Source organism: Lepidochelys kempii, chromosome 8, assembly GCF_965140285.1.
Source record: "Lepidochelys kempii isolate rLepKem1 chromosome 8, rLepKem1.hap1, whole genome shotgun sequence".
Taxonomy (NCBI): Eukaryota; Metazoa; Chordata; order Testudines; family Cheloniidae; genus Lepidochelys; species Lepidochelys kempii.
This window is the reverse complement of record NC_136387.1, coordinates 56,417,362-56,438,521: the sequence shown is the minus strand read 5'-3', so window position 1 is coordinate 56,438,521 and position 21,160 is coordinate 56,417,362. Positions and strand designations below refer to the sequence as shown.

At 40.3% G+C, this 21,160-nt stretch overlaps 1 protein-coding gene and 1 long non-coding RNA gene across 2 annotated transcripts in view; one reads left to right on the top strand and one right to left on the bottom strand.

Annotated features, from left to right (window-relative positions):
- The window catches only part of LOC140915966 (uncharacterized), a 29,061-nt gene extending 10,309 nt beyond the window's left edge, over positions 1 to 18,752 (top strand). Inside the window, exons 2-3 of the long non-coding RNA XR_012160331.2 lie at positions 16,911 to 17,057; positions 17,263 to 18,752. This is a non-coding gene — a long non-coding RNA (uncharacterized LOC140915966). The remainder of the gene's footprint in view (positions 1 to 16,910; positions 17,058 to 17,262) is intronic.
- HMCN1 (hemicentin 1) overlaps positions 1 to 21,160 on the bottom strand; it is a 325,430-nt gene that overhangs the window by 204,431 nt on the left and 99,839 nt on the right. The window contains exons 7-9 of the mRNA XM_073356688.2: positions 8,174 to 8,294; positions 7,326 to 7,589; positions 4,963 to 5,107 (exon numbers count right to left, since the gene is read on the bottom strand). Of these exons, the coding sequence (XP_073212789.2) occupies positions 4,963 to 5,107; positions 7,326 to 7,589; positions 8,174 to 8,294 (530 nt within the window). The remainder of the gene's footprint in view (positions 1 to 4,962; positions 5,108 to 7,325; positions 7,590 to 8,173; positions 8,295 to 21,160) is intronic.

Sequence of the window (21,160 nt, the reverse complement as noted above, 5' to 3'; positions counted from 1 at the left end):
CATGTCAGCTTACCAGCCACACACACTGAAACAAATGGAGCAGTAAGTTTAAATACAGAAAGATACAGAAAACAGTAAGTAAAGTCTGTGAGAGTTGGGTTTGGTAGAAGTTGCAGTCAGATGTGGGTAAAATAATCAAATGAACGCTCTTGAAACACCTGCTTTTGCCCATAGAACATATCACAAGTAAAGCTGCTGGTTTATAGTACCTTTGTCATTTATAATGCTATAGGGGAAAAAAGGAAGTAAAAATTTAACTACATCGTGTCACTGTGTGTGCTTCTTAAAGAAATTGTGATGTCTTCTTAAGATTCAGCAGCTACACTTTGTATGGCATGATATGGTGCAAGTATTACAATCATCTTCTAATTCTATATCCCATTGCTGACTCTGATCTGTTGTTTCAGTAAGTAAATATATCTAATGAAGACAAGACTGATCATGATGCCTTTGGGAAACACCTTCCACAATATGGGAAACCTGTGTATTAGTGTTCCCACTACCTTCGCTCTCCCTTATCTGCCCAAAATCTTGACTTAACTCCATAACATGTTTTGGGATACAGTAGGAAAAAAAGATTAGATACAAAATAAGGCCACATTTAATTTGGTATTATAGTAAAAAATTCAGTGCTTCAGCATTGTGAGGCAGTAGAATCTGTTTGCACAAAAGGTTAGGCCACAGATAACACCTGCAGAGTGATCTTGGACTTTCTGCTTATTCCCTCTGACCCCATGCTCATTACAAACTCACATATCGGAGCTGTTGTTCCAAGACATTCACCAGTGCACTGCCAGCAATGGAAACGCTAGTTACTTCTAGCAGCAAGGAGATGGTAAGAACATTTACTTAAGAGATCTGCATGCTTCTCCCAAATATAAAGTAGAATTGCTCTTCAAGGAATATATACATAACTGCATTTTTAACAATCTCGCTCCTTTTCTGTTTCCAAATTTATCTTATACATCTTAAGTTATCCTATCACAAATGCCTGTTTATTTAAAAAACTTAAACTGGCAAAGAAGTATAATATGTGCTTGCAGTATAATTTGACCAACTCCCTGCAACGTCCATGTCAGTTCTTGGTACTCAGCACCTTTCAACATCAGGCCCTGCCTTTTCTCAGATTGTTTTAATTTACTTTACTGCACATTTTACTTATTCAATTTTAAAAAAACAACAACATGTAACTTGTGGATCAAGATGCTTATTTTGTCAGTTAAGGAAATGCTAGCACACTCCATCGGACAACCTGCAAACGCCGATGGCTGAGTACCATCCTTTCTCTAAGGTGGGGTGGAGATGAGCACCTCAGGGTAAGTAGATGTGGAACCTCAATCTGCCTGTGAAGAAGTGAAAATGGACAGAATGCCTCATGGGCACAAGGGAAGCACACTGCACAGTATTCCTTGTACCTTCTGTACGTACTGTGCCTGTCTCCAGGTGCTAGCAGACATCAAGACAGTCCTTGGCCATGCCACAATCTATCTGGCTACACCACTTTGAGGTGGTACAATTATCCTAGTTGAGCTAGCCAACAACCCCATTGTACTCAGGTACTAGTGGGTCCTTGTGAAAAAATGTGGGCTAATAGGTTCTCGCATCCATTCAGGAATGTATTCTGTGTGTTTGGCTGACTAGGATACAGACTTAGCTAACTGAATCACGAACATCAGTGGCTTTACATTGCATAGCTTTTACTAAATGGGCTCAGGGCTGCATTCTTTGCTGCCAAAACTGCAAATTTCATTTTCAGTTTTCATATTCTTTGGTGATCCCATTTAACGTTTCTGTCCTATACAATACAGGGGAGATTTTCAAAAGGCACAAATGGCAGTTAGGCATTTACTTTCCATTGAAATGAGGTGCCTAATTGCCATTTGTGCCTTTGAAAGTCTTCCCCTGCATCTTTTCAAACCAAGAGTCACTTGGACAAAACATCAGACTTTTGAATGTACATTACTCTGAGTCCCTCACCACTCTATTCTCCTTCAGCTAAAATAATAGTTAATGATACCTCATACTTCCTATGTAGAAAACCATATATCTCAATGTGTTTCACAAAGATAAGTAAGCCTTATTAGTGCTACTTTTACAAATGGGAAACCGATATACCAAGAAGTAAGTGACTTGCCAACCATGTCATAGCAAGCTCTTTTGACTGCACCACAACATTAAAATTCATTGCAGTTTTAGAGATATTTCTGATTCCAGCAATATTCCGAACACTTAAAATGTGGAATAACACTAGAGCCACTAATATCTCTAGAACCAGAATTAACTTTTTAAAGCATGTCCACTGTAAATGTTTTTAACTCATATTAATCCTAATGTGATACTACAGCCAGAATACACAACTCTCATGATCAACAACATATGCAAATACATGAACCAAGCATATAAACAACCATTTAATAAACAGCTGTAGCTTGATCATCAGCAAAGTATAAAATAAAACTCATCAGATAAAGTGCAGTAGTACAGCCCAATTATACAGTTAAACCATTCATAAATAACTGAAGATCGACCAGTTCGGTAAGGAACTTCAGTACTAGTAAATCACACCAAATAGCAGCCAAAATAACCAATTAAATTGTGCATCAATGGCACCAATTCAGATATTTCGTGGGGGAACCCCTACTCATCCTCCCCTCCTCCCGCTGCAGGCATCCCAGGTCTTCCTCAGTGAGGGAGTATCCCCTCTCTTTTACCCACACAGTGCATGAGCAGTGTTGCCAGGAGCTCAGTTCTTGGTGACCCCCCAGCACTCCACGGCCCAAGAACAGATTCCCAGCGCACCAGGTCGCAGCACCACTTGGCATGGATGCCCCGCCACCAAATTTTAGTGGTACTGTGACTCTGTGTATCAGGTTGCAACACCATCCACTGAAATTTGTCCTGGCTTCCCCTCTATCTGTACAGAGGGGTGGCCGGAGCAAATTTCAGTGGCATTACAAGCATGCCTCTAGACCAGAGATGGGAAAACTACAGCCCGTGGGGGACATCCGGCCCGCAGGACTGTCCTGTCCGGCCCTTGAGCTCCCCGCTGGGGAGGCTAACCGCCAGCCCCTCCCCTGCTGACCCCCTCCCCTGCAGCCATGCTGCCACATGGGCAGCATTCTGGGCAGCGCGGCAGTGCGTTTGGCACCAGCTGGACAATGCAGCTGCCAGACATGCTGCTTTGAGTGGCATGGTAAGGGGGTGGGGAACGGGGGGGTTGGATAAGGGACAGGGAGTTCAGGGGGGCAGTCAGGGGACAGGGGGCAGCTGGATGGGGCAGGGCGGTCAGGGGGCAGGGAGCAGGGTGGATTGGATGGGGGTGGGGTCCCAGGGGGCGGTTGGGGCAGGGGTGTGGATAGGGGTCAGGGCAGTCAGGGGACAGGGAGCAGGGCACAGTTGGATGGGGCGGACGTTGGGGGGGCAGTCATGGGACAGGGAGTGGGGAGGTTGGATAGGCGTGGGAGTCCCCAGGGGCTGGTCAGGGGGTGGGGGTGTGGATAGGGGTTGGGGCAGTCAGGGAACGGGGGGGGTTGGATAGGGGGTGGGGTCCCGGGGGGCGGTTAGGGGTAGGGGTCCCAGGAGCGGATGGTCAGGGAGAAGGAGCAGGGTGGGGTTGGATGGGTTGGGGTTTCTGAGGGGGGCAGTCAGGGGGCAGGAAGTGGGAGGGGTCGGATAGGGGGTGGGGACCAGGCTGTTTGGGGAGGCACAGCCTTCCCTACCCAGCCCTCAATAGAGTTTTGCAACCCCGATGTGGCCCTCGGGCGAAAAAGTTTGCCCACCCCCACACCAGACTGCTCCAGTAGCAGCTGTCCTGATTTAGTATAGAACCACTGCTTAAAGTTGTCAGGAAATGGCTCCCCCAGTTCCGAGGTCTAGGGAACTTTGAGAAAGTGCATAAACCTTGGGAAGGGCATCTATTGGCACCAGTGCCCCCAATTGGCACCAGTGCTGTGCATCTTGCTCAGTAGCATTTATCTTGAAGAATATTTTGTTAAGTTAATGTAATATTCAGCTCCATTCTACAGATAAGTAACATGATCACTAAAAATGCAGGTTGGTACCTGTTATGAAAAAAATAAGAAGTAAAATATGATGTTTGATCTTTAAAGTATGAAGAGAATTACAGAGCAGGAGAAGTATGTACCTAGGATGTCTAAATGGAAATAGCACCTCATAAAAAATGGGGCTGCAGAATTTTACTCTGCCAAGAATTTACAGGAGGATTTCAGAAGTTATTTGCTCTGTTATCAGGTATAGTTGCTATAGAATGTGGTCTTCATTCTTCTTCTGAAAGGTTTGGTGTTTTAAAAGAGGGGATGGTGGTTAACTGTTTTCCAGAAAATATTTTCTTAGACTTGGGGACTATTGGTTTTTTGCTTGTTTGATTACTATTTCATTGTTCCTGGATAGTTCTATACAGAAAGAGACTGTATTATTCCCTGTAACTGCAGTCTGCATGGTGGTGGTGTAGACAGCGTCCAGAGACCCTTGTGATGTATTCCGTGGAAGCTTTCCCAAAGAAGAGAATGATATAGCCCTTGGAGCATAATAAAGCAAAGCACATAGATTTCTGCTGGAACCATATGATCTCTCCACCTACAAACAGAAAATGTGTTCCCCCCATCCCCACACACACCCCAAACCCACAACAGTATACAATCTTGATTTCCTCATGCAGTTATTTGCTTGTTATTCTTTGTTATTTGCTTAAATTCTCACAACTGATCCAAAAAAATCATTAACATGGTTACAATGTAAGTTTTGTCTTACATAGGTCTGACTTCAGTGGGAGCTGAGTTAGGCCAGTCCTGAGCACTTTGGAAAATCCCACCTTAAATGGACATTCACCATTATGAACAAAGTACAATAAAAATCATCAAGAATAAAGTTACAAAAGCTGCTCTGAAGTTTAATTTTGATTTTTTTAAATGCCCAAAATTATGTTAGGGAATGACTGCTTACTTGAAGAACTGATCCATTCCCAGTTTTACTCCATTTCTGCTGAAGCGCTGAATAAAAGGTATAAGACTTTCCACATGGCAAGATATATACCCCGGCTGCAGGTAGTATCCTGGAGTTTTCTTGGGCATTATAACTTTTGGAGCATCTACAGAAAGCAAAATATTCATAAACAAGTTATTAGCAGCTACTCACCTACACTCCATTCATTGTGATTAATACATACGCTAACAATCTTTTCCTTAAAGTCCAGATTTATCAAGACACTAAGGGCTGGTCTATACTAGAAAATTAGGCTGGCTTAAGCAGATTGCTCAGGGCAGCGAAAAATGTCATGCCCTATGCAACATACTCAAGCCAGCGTAGCCCTGGTGTAGACACAGTTAAGTCAATAGAAGAATTATTCCATCAGCCTAGCTTCCACCTCTTGGAGAGGTGGATTTACTACAGTGATGGAAGAACCCCTTCTGTCACTGTAGTAAATGTTTGTACTTTAGCACTGCAGCTGTGGTGCAGTAGCATTTCTAGTGCAGAAATGCCCTTAGCCTAGACAAGGCCAAGGTGAAGCTAAGATTTTAAGGTGTTATATTAGATCATGTTAGCTAGCACAGCCTAACCAACTTCTAAAACTCTAATCAAGACAAGGCAAGCTGTACTTTAGTATTTTTTAAGCTGGCGGAGTTAAATTGGAATCTTCAGAAGTGGTCAGTCTCTGCTTCCACTGAAGTGGTAGTACTCCCACAGATTTCAATGGGAACCAAATTAAACTCTGTCGGATTAGCGTATGCTAAAGTAAAATTTGCTTTGCATTGACTAGAGCTTTAGAAGACATTATTTAGATCAAGACAGTTTATCTAGGTAACAAGATCTAACATTGAACCTTTAAATCCTAATCAAACCTAGGACCCAGGGAGAAGCAATTCAGCACAGAATCTCAGGAGCGACAAAACAGAAAAGAAATTAAGTAAAAAATCCAGGAAGTGTGGAAAAATGTCTGTCTGGAAAATGGCAGCTCTTGAATACTTTGGAAAGTTCTTACAAGTGAAAGTAACACTACAATTTTTTTCCCACACTACTGAATGTACAGTATCTTCCTTTATTATGCAATTTTTTTTTCTCCATGGTCTTGTCTTCACTCTGGGAAAGAGTGTTTTCTTAACTCCTGTTTACTTCATGTTGAAATGTCAGTGTAGACATGGCAATGTTGAAATGTCAGTGTAGTTTCAACACTTGTTGGGCTATATCTTCATAGTAAAAAAGGTATGTTTTTACATCGAATTAGCAATCTCAGTGTAAAATCCTACCGAAGAGAAAGCACTGTCGTTTTTACTTTGATGTAGCTAATCAAAGGTGTAGTAGATAGCTAACTCGACATAAAACAAACACACACACACACCTTTTTACAGTGTAGTTATAGCCTTAGCTGGTCAAGATGAAACCATAAACTCCTCCTTAGGGTTAACCTCAGTCAGCTAACACCAATTAAAACTCCAACTTGCCTTGTCTACACAAGGATTATATTCATGTTAAGAACACACGTTTATTGCTAGCACATTTCTGGATGTGTCTATATTAGAGTTTTTACTGGCCTTTGCAAATGCGTTAACTACCTAACAATTAACTCTAGGTTAAAAACTCTAGAGAAGACAAGCCCAATAAGGGCCTGATCCTTAAGCATGCTGAGTAGCTACTGAGGGTCCTTGGCTCCTATTGGTCTGAATGGGATCTGAGGGGCCCAAGCATCTATCAGGTGGTTTGCAGCACTTTTCGGGATCAGGCCCTGAATATGCTTTCCTTGCTAGTTCTGGCTCTATAGCAACAACTGCTAGTAGTGGCAGCTTTATTTCTTAATTCCCTCACACCTATTTCTATAATGAGAAATTTTTACCTAGAAAATAGAAATGAAATTAAGTCAATAAAATATTGTGTAGAAAAAGTTTTCTTTAAAAATTGGCAGTTCTTGAATAGTTTGGCAAGCTCTTAAATGTGAAAGTAGAACACAATTTCCCCCACACACTACTGTACATACAGTATCTTCCTCTATTATTCAAATGTTTTCTCTCCATGACCTTGTCTTCCCTCTGGGAAAATTCATGTTAAAATTTCAGTGTAGACAAGGCAAGCTGTAGTTTCAACACTTGCTAAATTACTTTACAAGAAATTCAATATCTGACTAAAATTCTCCTTAGTAGATCCTCCAAGATGCTCAGATTGCTTTGTATCAACTTGAAAGTTTTGTAGGCAATGGGGTAAGACAAGTTTTCCTCATTATATGGGCAAGTAGAAAAAAAACATAAGTCATCCATTCCATTAATTCAGGCATAATAAATGTTCACTCAAGTAAAATAAAATAAAATAAATCTTACCAGGAACAATACTAGAAAATGAAACACTTGACACTCTCTGGAAGAGATAATCATCCTTGTCATATCCCATTATTTTAACAAAAAAGGCTTCGTTTGGTGGGATGAAGTCAGTAATATTCCATATTCCATAGGGTTTTCGATCAGGATAGTATTTCACAGGCATTGTCTTAAGAAGCTCCCCTGTGATACTCAGAAGTTCTAGACGGTCAACTCTCGCTGGAAGAGAGATCCCTGTTGTATTCAACAGCACATAGGTAGGTATTCCTATGAAAACAGAAATATATTGTAAGTGTTAACAAAACATAAGAAAAGGTTAAACTCTATAGATGTGTGTCTTCAGCTCCTGAGTAAATGCACACAATTCAGTTTAAAGCACTCTCTACCAGCTGTTAAGAAACACAAAACAGTGTGTTAGCATTGATAACATGATGTGCTTTATTTAGGATTCAGTTACTAATTTCCAACAGGTGCTTATAAAGCTGCTTCATTAACTCCTTTCCCCCCCCCCCCCGTCGAGGGGCCAAATTGAAACATTTTACAGTCTCTAAAAGTAAAAGAAGGGAAGTTGTAACTCTGAGCCATACCAGAAATAAAAACATTGGGATTTATAAGACATAAAAACTCTAATACACAAGCGTAGCATAGTATCATGGGGCACAACAGGTAATGACATCATGAATGGAATTAATGACAGGGCATGGCTCCCTTCGGAACCTCTCAATGATGGTCTGAGTTTCAGCAGAGGCCTAATTATAGAGAACAACATAAAGTATATATTTCTTCCCTAGGGACTAAGCATACGGCCTCCCCAAACAATTAAATACAGTAGAAACAGAGCACAAACTGACCTTGCACTGGTCTGCTGGATGCTTTTTTGAAGTCTAGGGTTGGCTTTCTAGAAAAACCAGCTCGAAAATCAATAGTACTGAGACCTGTTATACGAACAGAGTGCCTTCCACTGCTGGATGTCTGAAAAATATTGAATTGAAACACTGTTGGAGCAATTTGCACTTCAAGCTTTGCAGTCCTTTGTAGTATTCATTGAGCTCACTAGACTTTAAGTATCACGAAAAATGGAGTAAGAAGATATCAGATGTTATAAACAAAATGAACCATTTAAAAGCCTTTGTTCTAGATAATAAACCCTTCTGAATTTAGTACTTGTGAAAAGAAAGACTGAATGAAAGCAATATGCCTGTAGGGCATATTATGGTGGGCATCCACATGAGGCCAAATATTGCTGGACATAGTTGCATGACTCCAATGGGGGGACGTGTTTGAGCAAAGCAATCAAGATTAGACAGTTATAAAGTATACAGGTAATTTTGTAAAGCAAAAAACAAACAAACAAACAAACAGAAGATAGCAAAAGATTAGTATAAATTAGTGTAAATAATGTCTCATAATTCATGGGTTTACTTCCTCTATCAAGAAAACATATTTACCCTTGTATTTTCATTAGACAATAAATGCTCTTTTTAGACAAACGTCACTCAAGTTTTAGCAATGAAGCAGATAAAAACATCATGGACATTGAATATCCAATAATTATATGAATAAGAAGTGTACATCAGCTGATATTATATATTAAAAGCTAAATTCTGGCTTTTACAGCCACAGGCATTCTGACTGAGTCAACCAGAACCATTCTGAAACCCTAGCAGAGCGCAACCCAGAGCAGAAGTTCCAACAACTTACAAAGTGTTGCACCATGAGGCCCTTAAACCATTCAGAAAAAGACTGGCTCATGTCAAAGGCCCCAGTCCTGCCCTGATCCTATTCCAGCCCATTTGGGGTATCTAGCAGCACTGTATGCCAGGAAGGAAAGGTAGTGATTTCCAAAGAACACAAGAGGCCAGGGCTCTTTGCATTCACCCACTCTGCGTACACACTGTGCCTTGTTGCTTATGGAACTACCTTTTAAATTTTTTAATCAAGAAAAATCTATGAACTATTTCACATAGAAAGAGTACAAAAAGATTGCACAGGAGGCAAAGATTGATAAAGGGTTCATTACGCTATGATTAAACTTTAATATGCAAAGTCTTCTCTAAACTTCATGCATAGAGAATGCAGCCTGAAATGTACATTTTTATCTACAAAGTAAATTCTCTATTAAATCTCCTCATGCCATTGGGAGTACAGATTGAGAGGAATTATTTTATCTAGTCATAAATCTATAATTTCTTAGATCTAGTGAAAACTCTGCTCATGATTATTTTTAGATGAAGCAGTTGTTTATCATAACTGGCTGCCTGGACAATCAGCCATCTAGGCACTATGACAAATTGGTGTCTGTCTTACTGGAATGACCACTATTTATTTCTATTAGTTAGCTTTTCATCTCAGAAAATCACTATGTAAAGTCTTTTTAATATAAACCAGCTGTTAACAATATTAAAGGATACAAAGTAATATTAAATGCAATATCAAATAACTTCTGTTATCAAGAGTTAATTGGCTGTTAAATGTTCATTGGACAAATGTAGTAACAAAGTTTTCTTTTCGTAGTTTTATACGACATCTGTATAAGACATTTATAGCACAATTAAAATTTTTGAAAAGCTTTCCCTGACTTCTTCAGATGCTGTAAAATCTTAATGCAAGCAAAACAGGCCAAGGATCAGAACTCAGTGAACTATTCATAACAAATAATACATCTGACGAATATTTCTGTTAGTAAATTATCCAGATACTTGAGTATTAGTGACATTGATTATTACTAAAAATGGTTTTAAAACACTGTTATTTTTAGTAATAACCTTTTTTATTATTGTACAGCCTAGAGGCCTTAATCAGGATCTTCGCCCCATTGTGCTAAGTGTTGTACAAACATCTAGGAACAAACTTAACCCTGTTGGATTGTTTTCAAACTATGTTTTTTTGTCTATTTGTGTTGCATGATGGGTCACTGAAGTCACATATTAACTTTTTGCTCCTTGATTGGATGGCTGAATGTTTTATAAATAGAAGGAAGGAAATCAAAAAGATGTAAAGACAGCTGCATAAGCATTTGCTATGTGAAATTTTGTGCAAACACGTACTCATCACACAAACCATTTGCAAGACTTGGAACATTCCAGGAACATTATTACAAACAAAAAACAAAAAAAAAAATAATTCAAAATGTATGTAGGTGATGAATAAAGAGGTATTTTTATTTAAATTAAGAAATATGGTGTCAAACAGCTTTTTGATTTTTATATAATTTGTTCCATGCAAGCTGAGAAAATTCAAACCACCATAGCTAGCAGATGCGGGAGAGGGTGTGCTAATTGTAAGATAAAAGAAAAGGAGGACTTGTGGCACCTTAGAGACTAACCAATTTATTAGAGCATAAGCTTTAGGGTTGCATCTGAGGAAGTGAGCTGTAGCTCACGAAAGCTTATGCTCTAATAAATTGGTTAGTCTCTAAGGTGCCACAAGTACTCCTTTTCTTTTTGTGAATACAGACTAACACGGCTGTTACTCTGAAATTGTAAGATACTATTTACATATTGTTATTTACAGGTTACTGTAGAGACATCAATTTTGCATTAAAAGTAGATTTCAAAGGATGTGTTCATTAAATGGGATTTTTTTCAGGCTTTATCATTATACTCCATCTAAACAGCCGGATTTGGCTTGGAGGCTGTAAATGGGTAATTATAATGGCCATTTAAGAACTCTCTTGTTCACAATAATTACAAGCCTTTCTATTGACTCCTTTTTTCTTCTTTGGCCTTGTGTGAACAGCCATTTAACCTAAGTCAGCAGGAAGCTTCTGCAACATCCTCCAACAGAAAAACTGTAAGGCCTTTTTGATTCACAATTCCTGCCTTGTAGGAAAACAAAACAGTGCTTAAGGATATCTCATTGCTGTCTCTTCTCAATAGGATTGCCTCCTTCTATGCCTTGCTGACAAGCCTTTTTATCGTAACAGGTCTGTAATTGTGTTAATGGCCTGTAACTTGTTACCAGCAAGACCTTAAGGAGTAATTAGATACAATCACCTACCAAAGCTTCTATTATGGAGCTAGTAAATAAAGATTACAAGTTATTTCCAAGCCAACCTGCGGAAACAGTACCTTTAAAGTATAGTTTGAAGCACTGACTTCATCTTTGATCTGTGTTGGAAGGCTTTTGTTAACCAAAGCGATACACCATGTATATTGAAATATCTATTTTATTATGGGATAGACTGTAGCTTTTAAGACCTGTCCCAGGATGGGGGAAGGAGGGCAGCAGGACCCCCTAGAGAAATTTTGGTTCTCTGCCAGCATTTCTCCTTAGTGCCCAGAAAATACATACTGCACTGGCAGCCCAACCACCTTGAAAGAGCACCCTTCAGCAGGTCAGTTCTGTTGACTGATGCAGAGTGGAAGAAGGAGCCAGGGACTTGTCCTCATACCATCTTCTCATTGGAACGAAGGCAAGTGCTGCCATTAGCATCTGCCAGGAGCATTGTGTGCATTCTTCATCAGGGCTGTGGCAGGATGGAATCTCCTTGTTTAAACATACATGTATCCACTTAATTGGCACTCCGACAAACAGAATATTTGCTTAACTGGCATGACTGGAGACAACTAGCCTTGGTACAATGCAATTCTATTTACTCTAGCCTCTGATTTATGGCCACACTTAGGACTTGTCTATACACAGGACTTGCACCGATTCAATTAACCATTGATGAACCTATCCTCCATGAATTTATCTAATTCTTTTTTTAACCCAGTTATACTTTTGGCCTTCACAACATCTCCTGGCAATGAGTTCCACAGGTTAACAGTGCATTGTGTAAAGAAGTACTTCCTTATGTTTGTTTTAAACCGGATGCCAATTAATTTCATTGGGTGACCCTTGGTTCTTGGGTTATGTGAAGGGGTAATAACACTTCCTTATTCACTTTCTCTATACCATTCATGGTTTTATAGACCTTTATCCTATCACCCCTTAGTCATCTCTTTTCTAAGCTGAACAGTCCCAATGTTTTTAATCTCTCCTGGTATGGAACCTGTTCCACACCCTCAAACATTTTGTTGCCCTTCTCTCTGTAACTTTTCCAAGTCTAACATATCTTTTTTGACATAAGGCAATCAGAACTGCACAAAGTATTCAAGGTGTGGGTGAACCAGGGATTCATATAGTAGCATTATGATATTTTCTGTCTTATCGTCTCTTCCTTTCCTAATGGTTCCTAACATGTCAGCTTTTTTGACTGCTGCTGCACACTGAACAGATGTTTAAAGCATATGTTTTCAGAGAAGTATCCACAATGATTCCAAGATCTTTCTTGAGTGGTAACAGCTAATTTAGACCCCCATCATTTTGTACGTATAGTTGGAATTATATTTTCTAATGTGCATTACTTAGCATTTATCAATATTGAATTTCAGCTGCCATTTTGTTGCCCAGTTACCCAGTTTTGTGAGATCCCTTTGTAATTCTTTGCAGCCAGCTCTGGATTTGAGTAATTTTGTATCATCTGTAAAACGTTACCACCTTACTGTTTACCCTCTTCCAGATCATTTTTGAGTATGTTGAACAGCACAGGCCCCAATACAGATCCTTGGGGGACAATGCTATTTACCTTTTTTCCACAGTGAAAACTAACAATTTATTCCTACCCTTTGTTTCCTGTCTTTTAACCAGTTTCTGATGCACGAGGGGACCTTCCTTCTTATCCCATGACTGCTTACTTTGCTTAAGAGCCTTTGTTATGGGACCTTGTCAAAATCTTTCTGAAAATTTAAATACCTTATATCAGCTGGATTACCGTTGCTCACATGTTTGTTGATCCCCTCAAAGAATTCTAAAAAGAAAAGGAGTACTTGTGGCACCTTAGAGACTAACCAATTTATTTGAGCATAAGCTTTCGTGTAGCTCACGAAAGCTTATGCTCAAATAAATTGGTTAGTCTCTAAGGTGCCACAAGTACTCCTTTTCTTTTTGCGAATACAGACTAACACGGCTGTTACTCTGAAAAGAATTCTAATAGATTGGTGAGGCATGACATACTTTTGCAAAACCCATGTTGACTCTTCCCCATCAAATCATGTTCATTTATGTGTCTGGTAGTTTCAACCAACATGCCTGGTTCTGAAATTAGGCTTACTGGCCTGTGATTGCCAGGATCTATTCTGGAGACTTTTTAAAAAATTGGAGTTACATTAGCTATCTTCTAGTCATCTGGTACAGAGGCTGATTTAAATGATGGGTGACATATCACATTTAGCGTATGTAGTTCTTCAGTTTCATATCTCAGTTTCTTCAGAACTCTTGGGTGAATACCATCTGGTCCTGGTGACTTATTACTGTTTATCTATTTGTTCCAAACCCTCTTCTATTGACACTGCAATCTGGGACACTTTCTCAGATTTGTCACCTAAAAAGAATGGCTCAGGTGTGGGACTCTCCCGCACATCCTCTGCAGTGAGACCAAAGCAAAGAATTAATTTAGCTTCTTCGCAACTGCTATGTCTTCCTTGAGTGCTCATTTAGTACCTTGATCGTCCAGTGGCCCACTGATTGATTGACAGGCTTCCTGCTTCTGATGTATTTCAAAAAATAATTGTGTGTTAGTTTTTGTGTCTTTTGCTAGTTGCTCTTCAAATTATACTTTGACACTTGACTTGATAGAGTTTATGCTCCTTTTGATTTTCCTCATTAGGATTTGATTTCCAATTTTTTCCCTCTAGCTGCCTCTTTTCCTCTGCTGTTAGCCATGCTGGCATTTTTAGGGTCCCTAACCCTAACCCTAAGTATACCTTTATTTTGAGCCTTTATTATGGCATTTTTAATAGTTTCCATGCAGTCTGTAGGCATTTCATCCTTGCGACTGTTCCTTTTAATATCTGTTTAAACTAGCTTCCTCATTTTTGTGTAGGTCCCCTTTCTGAAGTGAAATGCTACTGTGGTTAAATGCTACTTTGGTATTTCCTCCCTACAACTACGTTAAATTTAATTACATTATGGTTGCCATTATTGAGCAGTTGAACTATATTTACTTCTTGGACCATATCTTGTGCTCCACTTAGAACTAGATCAGGAATTGACTCTCCCCTTGTAGGTTCCATGACTAGCTGCTCCAATATACAGTTATTAATGGTGTCTAGACATTTTGTCTCTGCATCCTGTCCTGAGTTGACATATACTCAGTCAATATGGGCTTATTTGAAATCACCCATTATTATTCGGTTTTCTGTTTTTGTAATCTCTCTAATGTTCCTTGGCATTTTACAATGCCACTATTTTACAATGTCACTATCATGGACAGGTGGTCAGTGGTATATTGTTCGAGCATAGAATTTCTAACCATGGAGATTTTATGGTACAATTTGATTCTTTTAAGGATTTTTACTATATTTGACTCTATGCTTTCTTTCATGTATAGTGCCACTCGTCCTCTAGTGTGACCTACTCTGTTATTCCTATATATTTTGTACTCTGGTATTACCATGTCCCATTGATTATTATTGTTTCATCAAGTTTCTGTGATGCCTATTATATCAATATCTTCATTTTTACCAGGCACTCAAGTTCACACATCTTAGTATTGATTTATCTAGCATCTGTATACAAGCATTAATAAAATTTAACAATATTTCTCCCTGTCAGTCAGAATAAAGTCTAAAATGGCTGTCCCCCTGGTTACCTCTTCCATCTTCTGAAACAAGAAGTTGTCCACAACAGATTTCAAGAACTTACTGGACATTTTGTGTTTTGCTGCATTACTTTTCCAATAGATGTCTGGGAAGTTAAAGTCCCCATTACTACCAGTTCCTGAGTTTTGGATAACACCTTTTACCTTGATTTAGCTAGTTCAGGACAAATTAATTAAATGTGCTAACCTGAGTATACAGTATGTGAAGGTAGTTGATAGGTCAGAGTTAGCTAACGTGCTAATCCCAACACAACCTTAACCACTTGTTCTAATCTACACATACACACTTAGGCTTGTCTACACACTGAAATTACACTGTTTTAACTACTAAATTCATGCCTTTAGCTTAAGCAGTTCAACTTTATGCATAGACCAGGCCTTACAGTAGTTACTAGATGTAAAGAAATGGTTACTCACCCTGTGCAGTAACTATGGTTCTTCAAGATGCGTGTCCCTGTGGGTGCTCCACGCTCAGTGCGCTTGTGCCCACTGCACCTTTGATCGGAGATCCATTCGGCCTGTGCATGCGTTAATGAATCTCATGCTCTGTGCTCTTATATAGCACTGGGTAGGCGAACCATCCTCAGTTCGTTCTCTACCACAAAACTCCATAGCAGAGAACTCTGAAGTAGAGAGGAAGGAGGGCGGGTAGTGGAGCACCCACTGGGACACATATCTCAAAGAACAACAGTTACTGCACAGGGTGAGTAACCATTTCTTCTTCTTTGAGTAGTGTCCCTATAGGTGGTCCCCTCTAGGTGACTTCCAAGCAGCTCTCTTTAAGGAGGAGCGGGCTTTGGAGTCCAGTATTAAAGAAAGTATAGCTGAGCTCAACGCAGCACCAAAAGCTGAGCCGTGAGTTATTGCACAGTGCTCAGCAAAGGTATGTATAAAGGTCCACATCACAGCTCTACATAGTTCAATGATGGGAACATTTTTAAGAAAGGCTGGAGAAATGGAAATAAATCTTGTAGAGCGAGTTTGTATGTCTGAGGGTGCTTGGAGATTATAAGATTGGTAGCAACAACTAATGCAGTCAGATATCCACTTGGAAAGTCTATTTACAGATCTGTCTGCAATCGAAACAAATAATTTAGTCTTTCTGAAAAGTTTAGTCTGGTCAAAATAGAAGGTCATAGCTCTTCTGATATGAAGTGTGTGTAACAATTCCTCCTCTTTATCTAGGTGAGGTTTAGGATGGAAGATTGGAAGGTGAACTGGTTGGTTAATATGGAACTTGGAAGATATCTTTTGTAAAAACTTGGGGTGTGGTCATAATGTAACCTTGTCTTTAAAAAAATATTGTGAAAGGAGAGTATGCCATAAGAACCTCTATTTCTCCAACTTGTTGAGCTCCCATGATAGCTATCAGAAATGCTGTCTTCATCGACAAATGGAGGAGTGAGCAGGGAGCCATCAGTTCAAATGGAGATTTTATAAGATGTTTAAGAACCAGATTGAGATCCCAATCCAGAGTGGGACATTTGACTGGTGGAAAGAGATTTCCAAGTCCTGCCTGAGGAACCTCATCCTCATTGGGTTGAGGAATACAGAATAACCTTTTATTAGAGAATCTTCTTCTGAGCATATATGCAACGTGCCTCAAGTGGCACATGACCAAAATTCATCACCAAATTTGCTCCACTGGTTGGATTGTTAGCTTCCCCAGCTTGGGCTGTGTACTGACAGGAAATGCGATGTGAACACTGATCCATGAATGGAAAGCTGTGATGGCTGAGAGGTGAACTCTAATGGAACTCAGAGACAGCCCTGAGTTTTTTATTTCTAGAATGTAGTCAAGTATATCTGATAACTATCAGGCTGTAGGTGGAATGTGTTTGAGATCACACCAGCAGGCAAATCTTGTCCATTTTTGTAAGTAAGTGTAGTGTGTAGATTGTTTTCTGCTCCGTAATAGCACTCTTTTTACTTCCTCTAAACAGGTCATCTCTAATCCTGTGAACCATCAACCAGCCTGCTTTGGGCCCAAGAACCCTAAGATTGGGGTGAAGGATCTTCCTACCTTCCTGGGAAAGGAGATGAGGAGTGGCCTGGAGAGTGATCAGTGAGTGTATGGCCAGCTGAATCAGGTAAGGAAACCAAGTTTGTCTGAGACATATCAGGACTCTTATGTCCATACAAGGTCAGAACAAAGGTCCATCTAGCCTAGTATCCTGTCTTCTGACAGTGGCCAATACCAGGTGCTTCAGAGGGAATGAACAGAACAGGTAATCGTCAAGTGATCCACTCAGCCATTATAACAATTCTGGCTTTGTCCTTTTTTATTTTAAATAGAACTTTGGATATTACAAGAGTTGGGGGATGGACGCGTACAGACCACTGCTGGTGCAAGCCATCCCCCAAGGATCGGTGACCCAGCCTGCCTCTGGAGCAGAATTGGTTGCATTTCTTGTTTACCATCATGGTGAACAGATCTATTTGAGGAGTGCCCTGTGCCAGAATATGTAGGCAAGTATGATAGAATCTATCTCCCACTCATGGTCTTGAGAGAAGTGCCTGCTGAGTGTGTCCATGGTCACATTCTAAATTCCTGGGAGGTAAGCTGCTAAAATGACAATCTGACTGCATATGCATCAGTTCCAAAGCTTGACAGCCTTGGTGCAAAGGGGGGGGGATCTTGCCCCTCCTTGTTGTTTGATACAGAACATGCATGACATGCTGTCTCTCATGACCTTTATGTGTTTGCCCCTGATTAGTGGTAGAAACTGGACATGGGCGTATCTGTCTGCCCTGAGTTCCAGGAGGTTGATGTGCAGAGTGGTTTTCTGAAGCATCCACCTGCCCTGCGCCATGTGGGTGTCTAGATGCACTCCCCACCTGTGACATTATCTGATTAAAATATGACCATGTAGATCATTGTTGCTACCACTGTTATATAATTACAACAAATCTTGTACAAAGTATGTCAAGTAAAGTGTCTATGGAAAGGTTATGATTTGCTGAATATGATTATGCTATTGGTATGCATGTATCATGTTTGTATTTGTAGTTATGAGTATTGGCTTTATACCTGTCTGATGTTATTGGCATAAACTGTGACCGTATAGATCATTGTTGCAACCAGGGTTCTATGGTTGCACCAGGTCTTGTACAGAGGAGGTCAAGTGGGATGTCTATGGAAAGGTTGTAGTTGGCTGGTTATGATTATGCTGTCTGTATGTGTGTATCACTTCTGCATTTCAAGTTATGAATATTGGCTACGTACTTGTATCTCAATGTGTTTGATTCTAAGTAGCCTCAGTGAAGCATTTGGTCAACTTCTTGAGAAAGGACTATTCTCAGTAAGTGCCCAATCAAGAAACAATTAACTGATAATGGACTTTGGGAGACACCTATCCACATCTGAGCTTTCCTGGGAATGTTCAAACTAACATGTAAACAATGGTGTCAGCCTGCAAACAGCTGAATCATTCATGGACATGTGACTTGCCCAGGTGGCTACAAACTCCATCTTGTTGCTGTGACTTTGCACAGAAGAACAAAGGGGTTTTCACCCACGAGAGAGAGAATATAAAAGGCCCTGGAAGCCTCTCCATTTTGTCTTCAGCTGGCTTAAGAGATGGCCTCTCCACCCCCAAGAGATGCCTGAAAGAAACTGGAACAAAGGACAATAACTACAGGGGTGTGAGTGATTGCTGGACCCAGACTAGGAAGGAGTCCAGTCTTTGAAAGAAGCTGACTGGAACATCTCTAAGGGTGAGATTTACCTATATGCAGTTTCTTCATGTATTTGGCTTAGACTTACATGTGTTGTTTCATTTTGCTTGGTAACTTACTTTGTTCTATCTGTTATTACTTGGAACCACTTAAATCGTACTTTTTATACTTAATAAAATCACTTTTTGCTTATTAATTAATCCAGAGTAAGTAATTAACACCTGGGGGAGCAAACAGCTGTGCATATCTCTCTATCAGTGTTATAGAGGGTGCACAATTTATGAGTTTACTCTGTATAAGCTTTATATAGAGTAAAATGGATTTATTTGGGGTTTGGACCCCATTGGGAACTGGGTATCTGGGTGCTGGAGACAGGAGCACTTCTTAAAGTCTGCGGCTTTGGGGGACATGGTTCAGACCTGGGTCTGTGTTTTCAGCAGACTGACTCAATAAGGCAGGGTTCTGAAATCCCAAGCTGGCAGGGAAAACGGGCTCAGAGGTCATTTCAGCACATCAGGTGGCAGTCCCAAGGGGGTCTCTGTGACCAAACCCATCACAACCTGTATTTCAAATATGTTTGCTCCTGTGGTAACACTCACAAGGTATTTAGCCTGCACATCTTGAAGAGACTATTCAAGCTAAGTGGCCCATCAAGGAACACTTAACTCACAATAGACCATGGAAGACGCCCATCCATGCCTGATGGACTTTCATGTGAACAACTAGAGTATGGCAAATGGTTCTGCTGTGACTAAGCGAAATCCTGCATGGACATGTGACTTGCCCATGTGACCCCAAACACCATTTTGCTACCTGTAATTTTCCACTAGCTGTGCTGAGGGCTTTGTTTGAAACAATAGATTTCCCTCCACATGGCAGAAGCTATAAAAGGCCCTGGAATCATCTCCATTTTGTCTCTTTCCTGCTCAAACCTCTGGACTATGAACTTATACTAATGGAAGCATTCTAACCAAGGGACTGAGGACCTTCCAATGATTTGGAAGCAACCAGTGACTTAACAAGCCAGCAGTTTATTCCATCACTGCTACAAAGCCTGATCCAAGAACTTTGCAAATATTGTGTGTATTTGATTCCTTTAACGAATTTTAACTCTCACCTTTCTTTTCTTTTTTTTTTTTTATAAATAAAACTTTAGATTCTAGATACTAAAGGATTGGCAACAGCGTAATTATTGGGTAAGATCTGAGTTGTATATTGACCTGGGTGTGTGGCTGGTCCTTTGGGATCAGAAGAACCTTTTATTTGATTAAATTGGTTTTAAAGAACCACTCATCTTTAAATCTAATGTTTTTGGTGGAGATACAAGGACTGGAATACCTAAGGAAACTGCAGTTCTGACTTCTTGTTAGCCAGTGTGGTGAAACAGAAGTTTACTTTTTTTGCTGGTTTGGTATATCTTAAGGGAGAATAACCACCAGTTTTGGGATGTGTTTGCCCTATTTCTCAGCAGTTTGTCCTGAATTTGGTATTCTCAGTTGTGACCCACAAAGGCACAGCTACACCAGCCCAACAGTGATATATCTGTTGTTATGATAACTGCTGGGAGAAGGACAGGTGAAAGGGACTCCCCCACAAACATTGTGAGGGTATTTCCACCAATTGAGAGATTCCTTTATGAAGATGGGTATGGAAAGTAGTGTAGTTAGACTGTCTCTTCTGTGACTAAACAGTCCTGAGCCACCCCCAAGGGCATCACTTTTGCAGTCTTGTATGGTCTATAATGAAAGTAGCAGCTGCCATATGCCCCAACAGCTGAAGATAGCTCTTGACTGGGAATTTGAGAAGTGATCTGGATTGTATTGACTATGTTGGATAGGGCCATGAATCTGTGAATTGGGAGGTAGGCTCTTGCCACCCTCGAATCAAGATGAGCTCCTACGAATTCTAACTTTTGCAAAGGGGTTAAGGTGGATTTTTTGAATGTTCAATTGCAGGTCCAATTTGAGAAAGAGGTCTATGGCTTTGCAAGTTGCCCATGAAGTTACATCCAGGGAGCAACCTTTCAGAGGCCAACAGTCTAGGTAAAGGAATACCAGAATTCCTTTGCTGTGGAGATGTGATGCTACTACTGACATAATCTTTGAAAAGGCCCTTGGGGCAGATGTTTGGACAAAAGAGAGCACCCTGTACTGAAAGTGGTCCTGATGGACAGTAAAACTTAGGAACCTTTTGTGGGATGGGTGGACTGCTATATGGAAATATGCATCCTGGGGTTCGAGGGCTGAGGACCAATCCTCTTGGTCCAGTGACAGAACTACTGCTGCAAGTGCCATCATTTTAAATTTTTCTGTCTTCGCAAAGTGGTCTTAAATCTAGGATGGGTTGAGTTAAATCTAGGATCTAGTTGAGTGGTCTTAAATCTAGGATGGGTCTCCAACCACCATTCCTTTTGGAACTAGGAAATACCTGGAATAAAACCCCTTTCCTCTGTGCTGCATGGGAATCAGTTCTATAGCACCCAAGAGAAGAAGAAAGTCTATTTCCTGTCATAGCA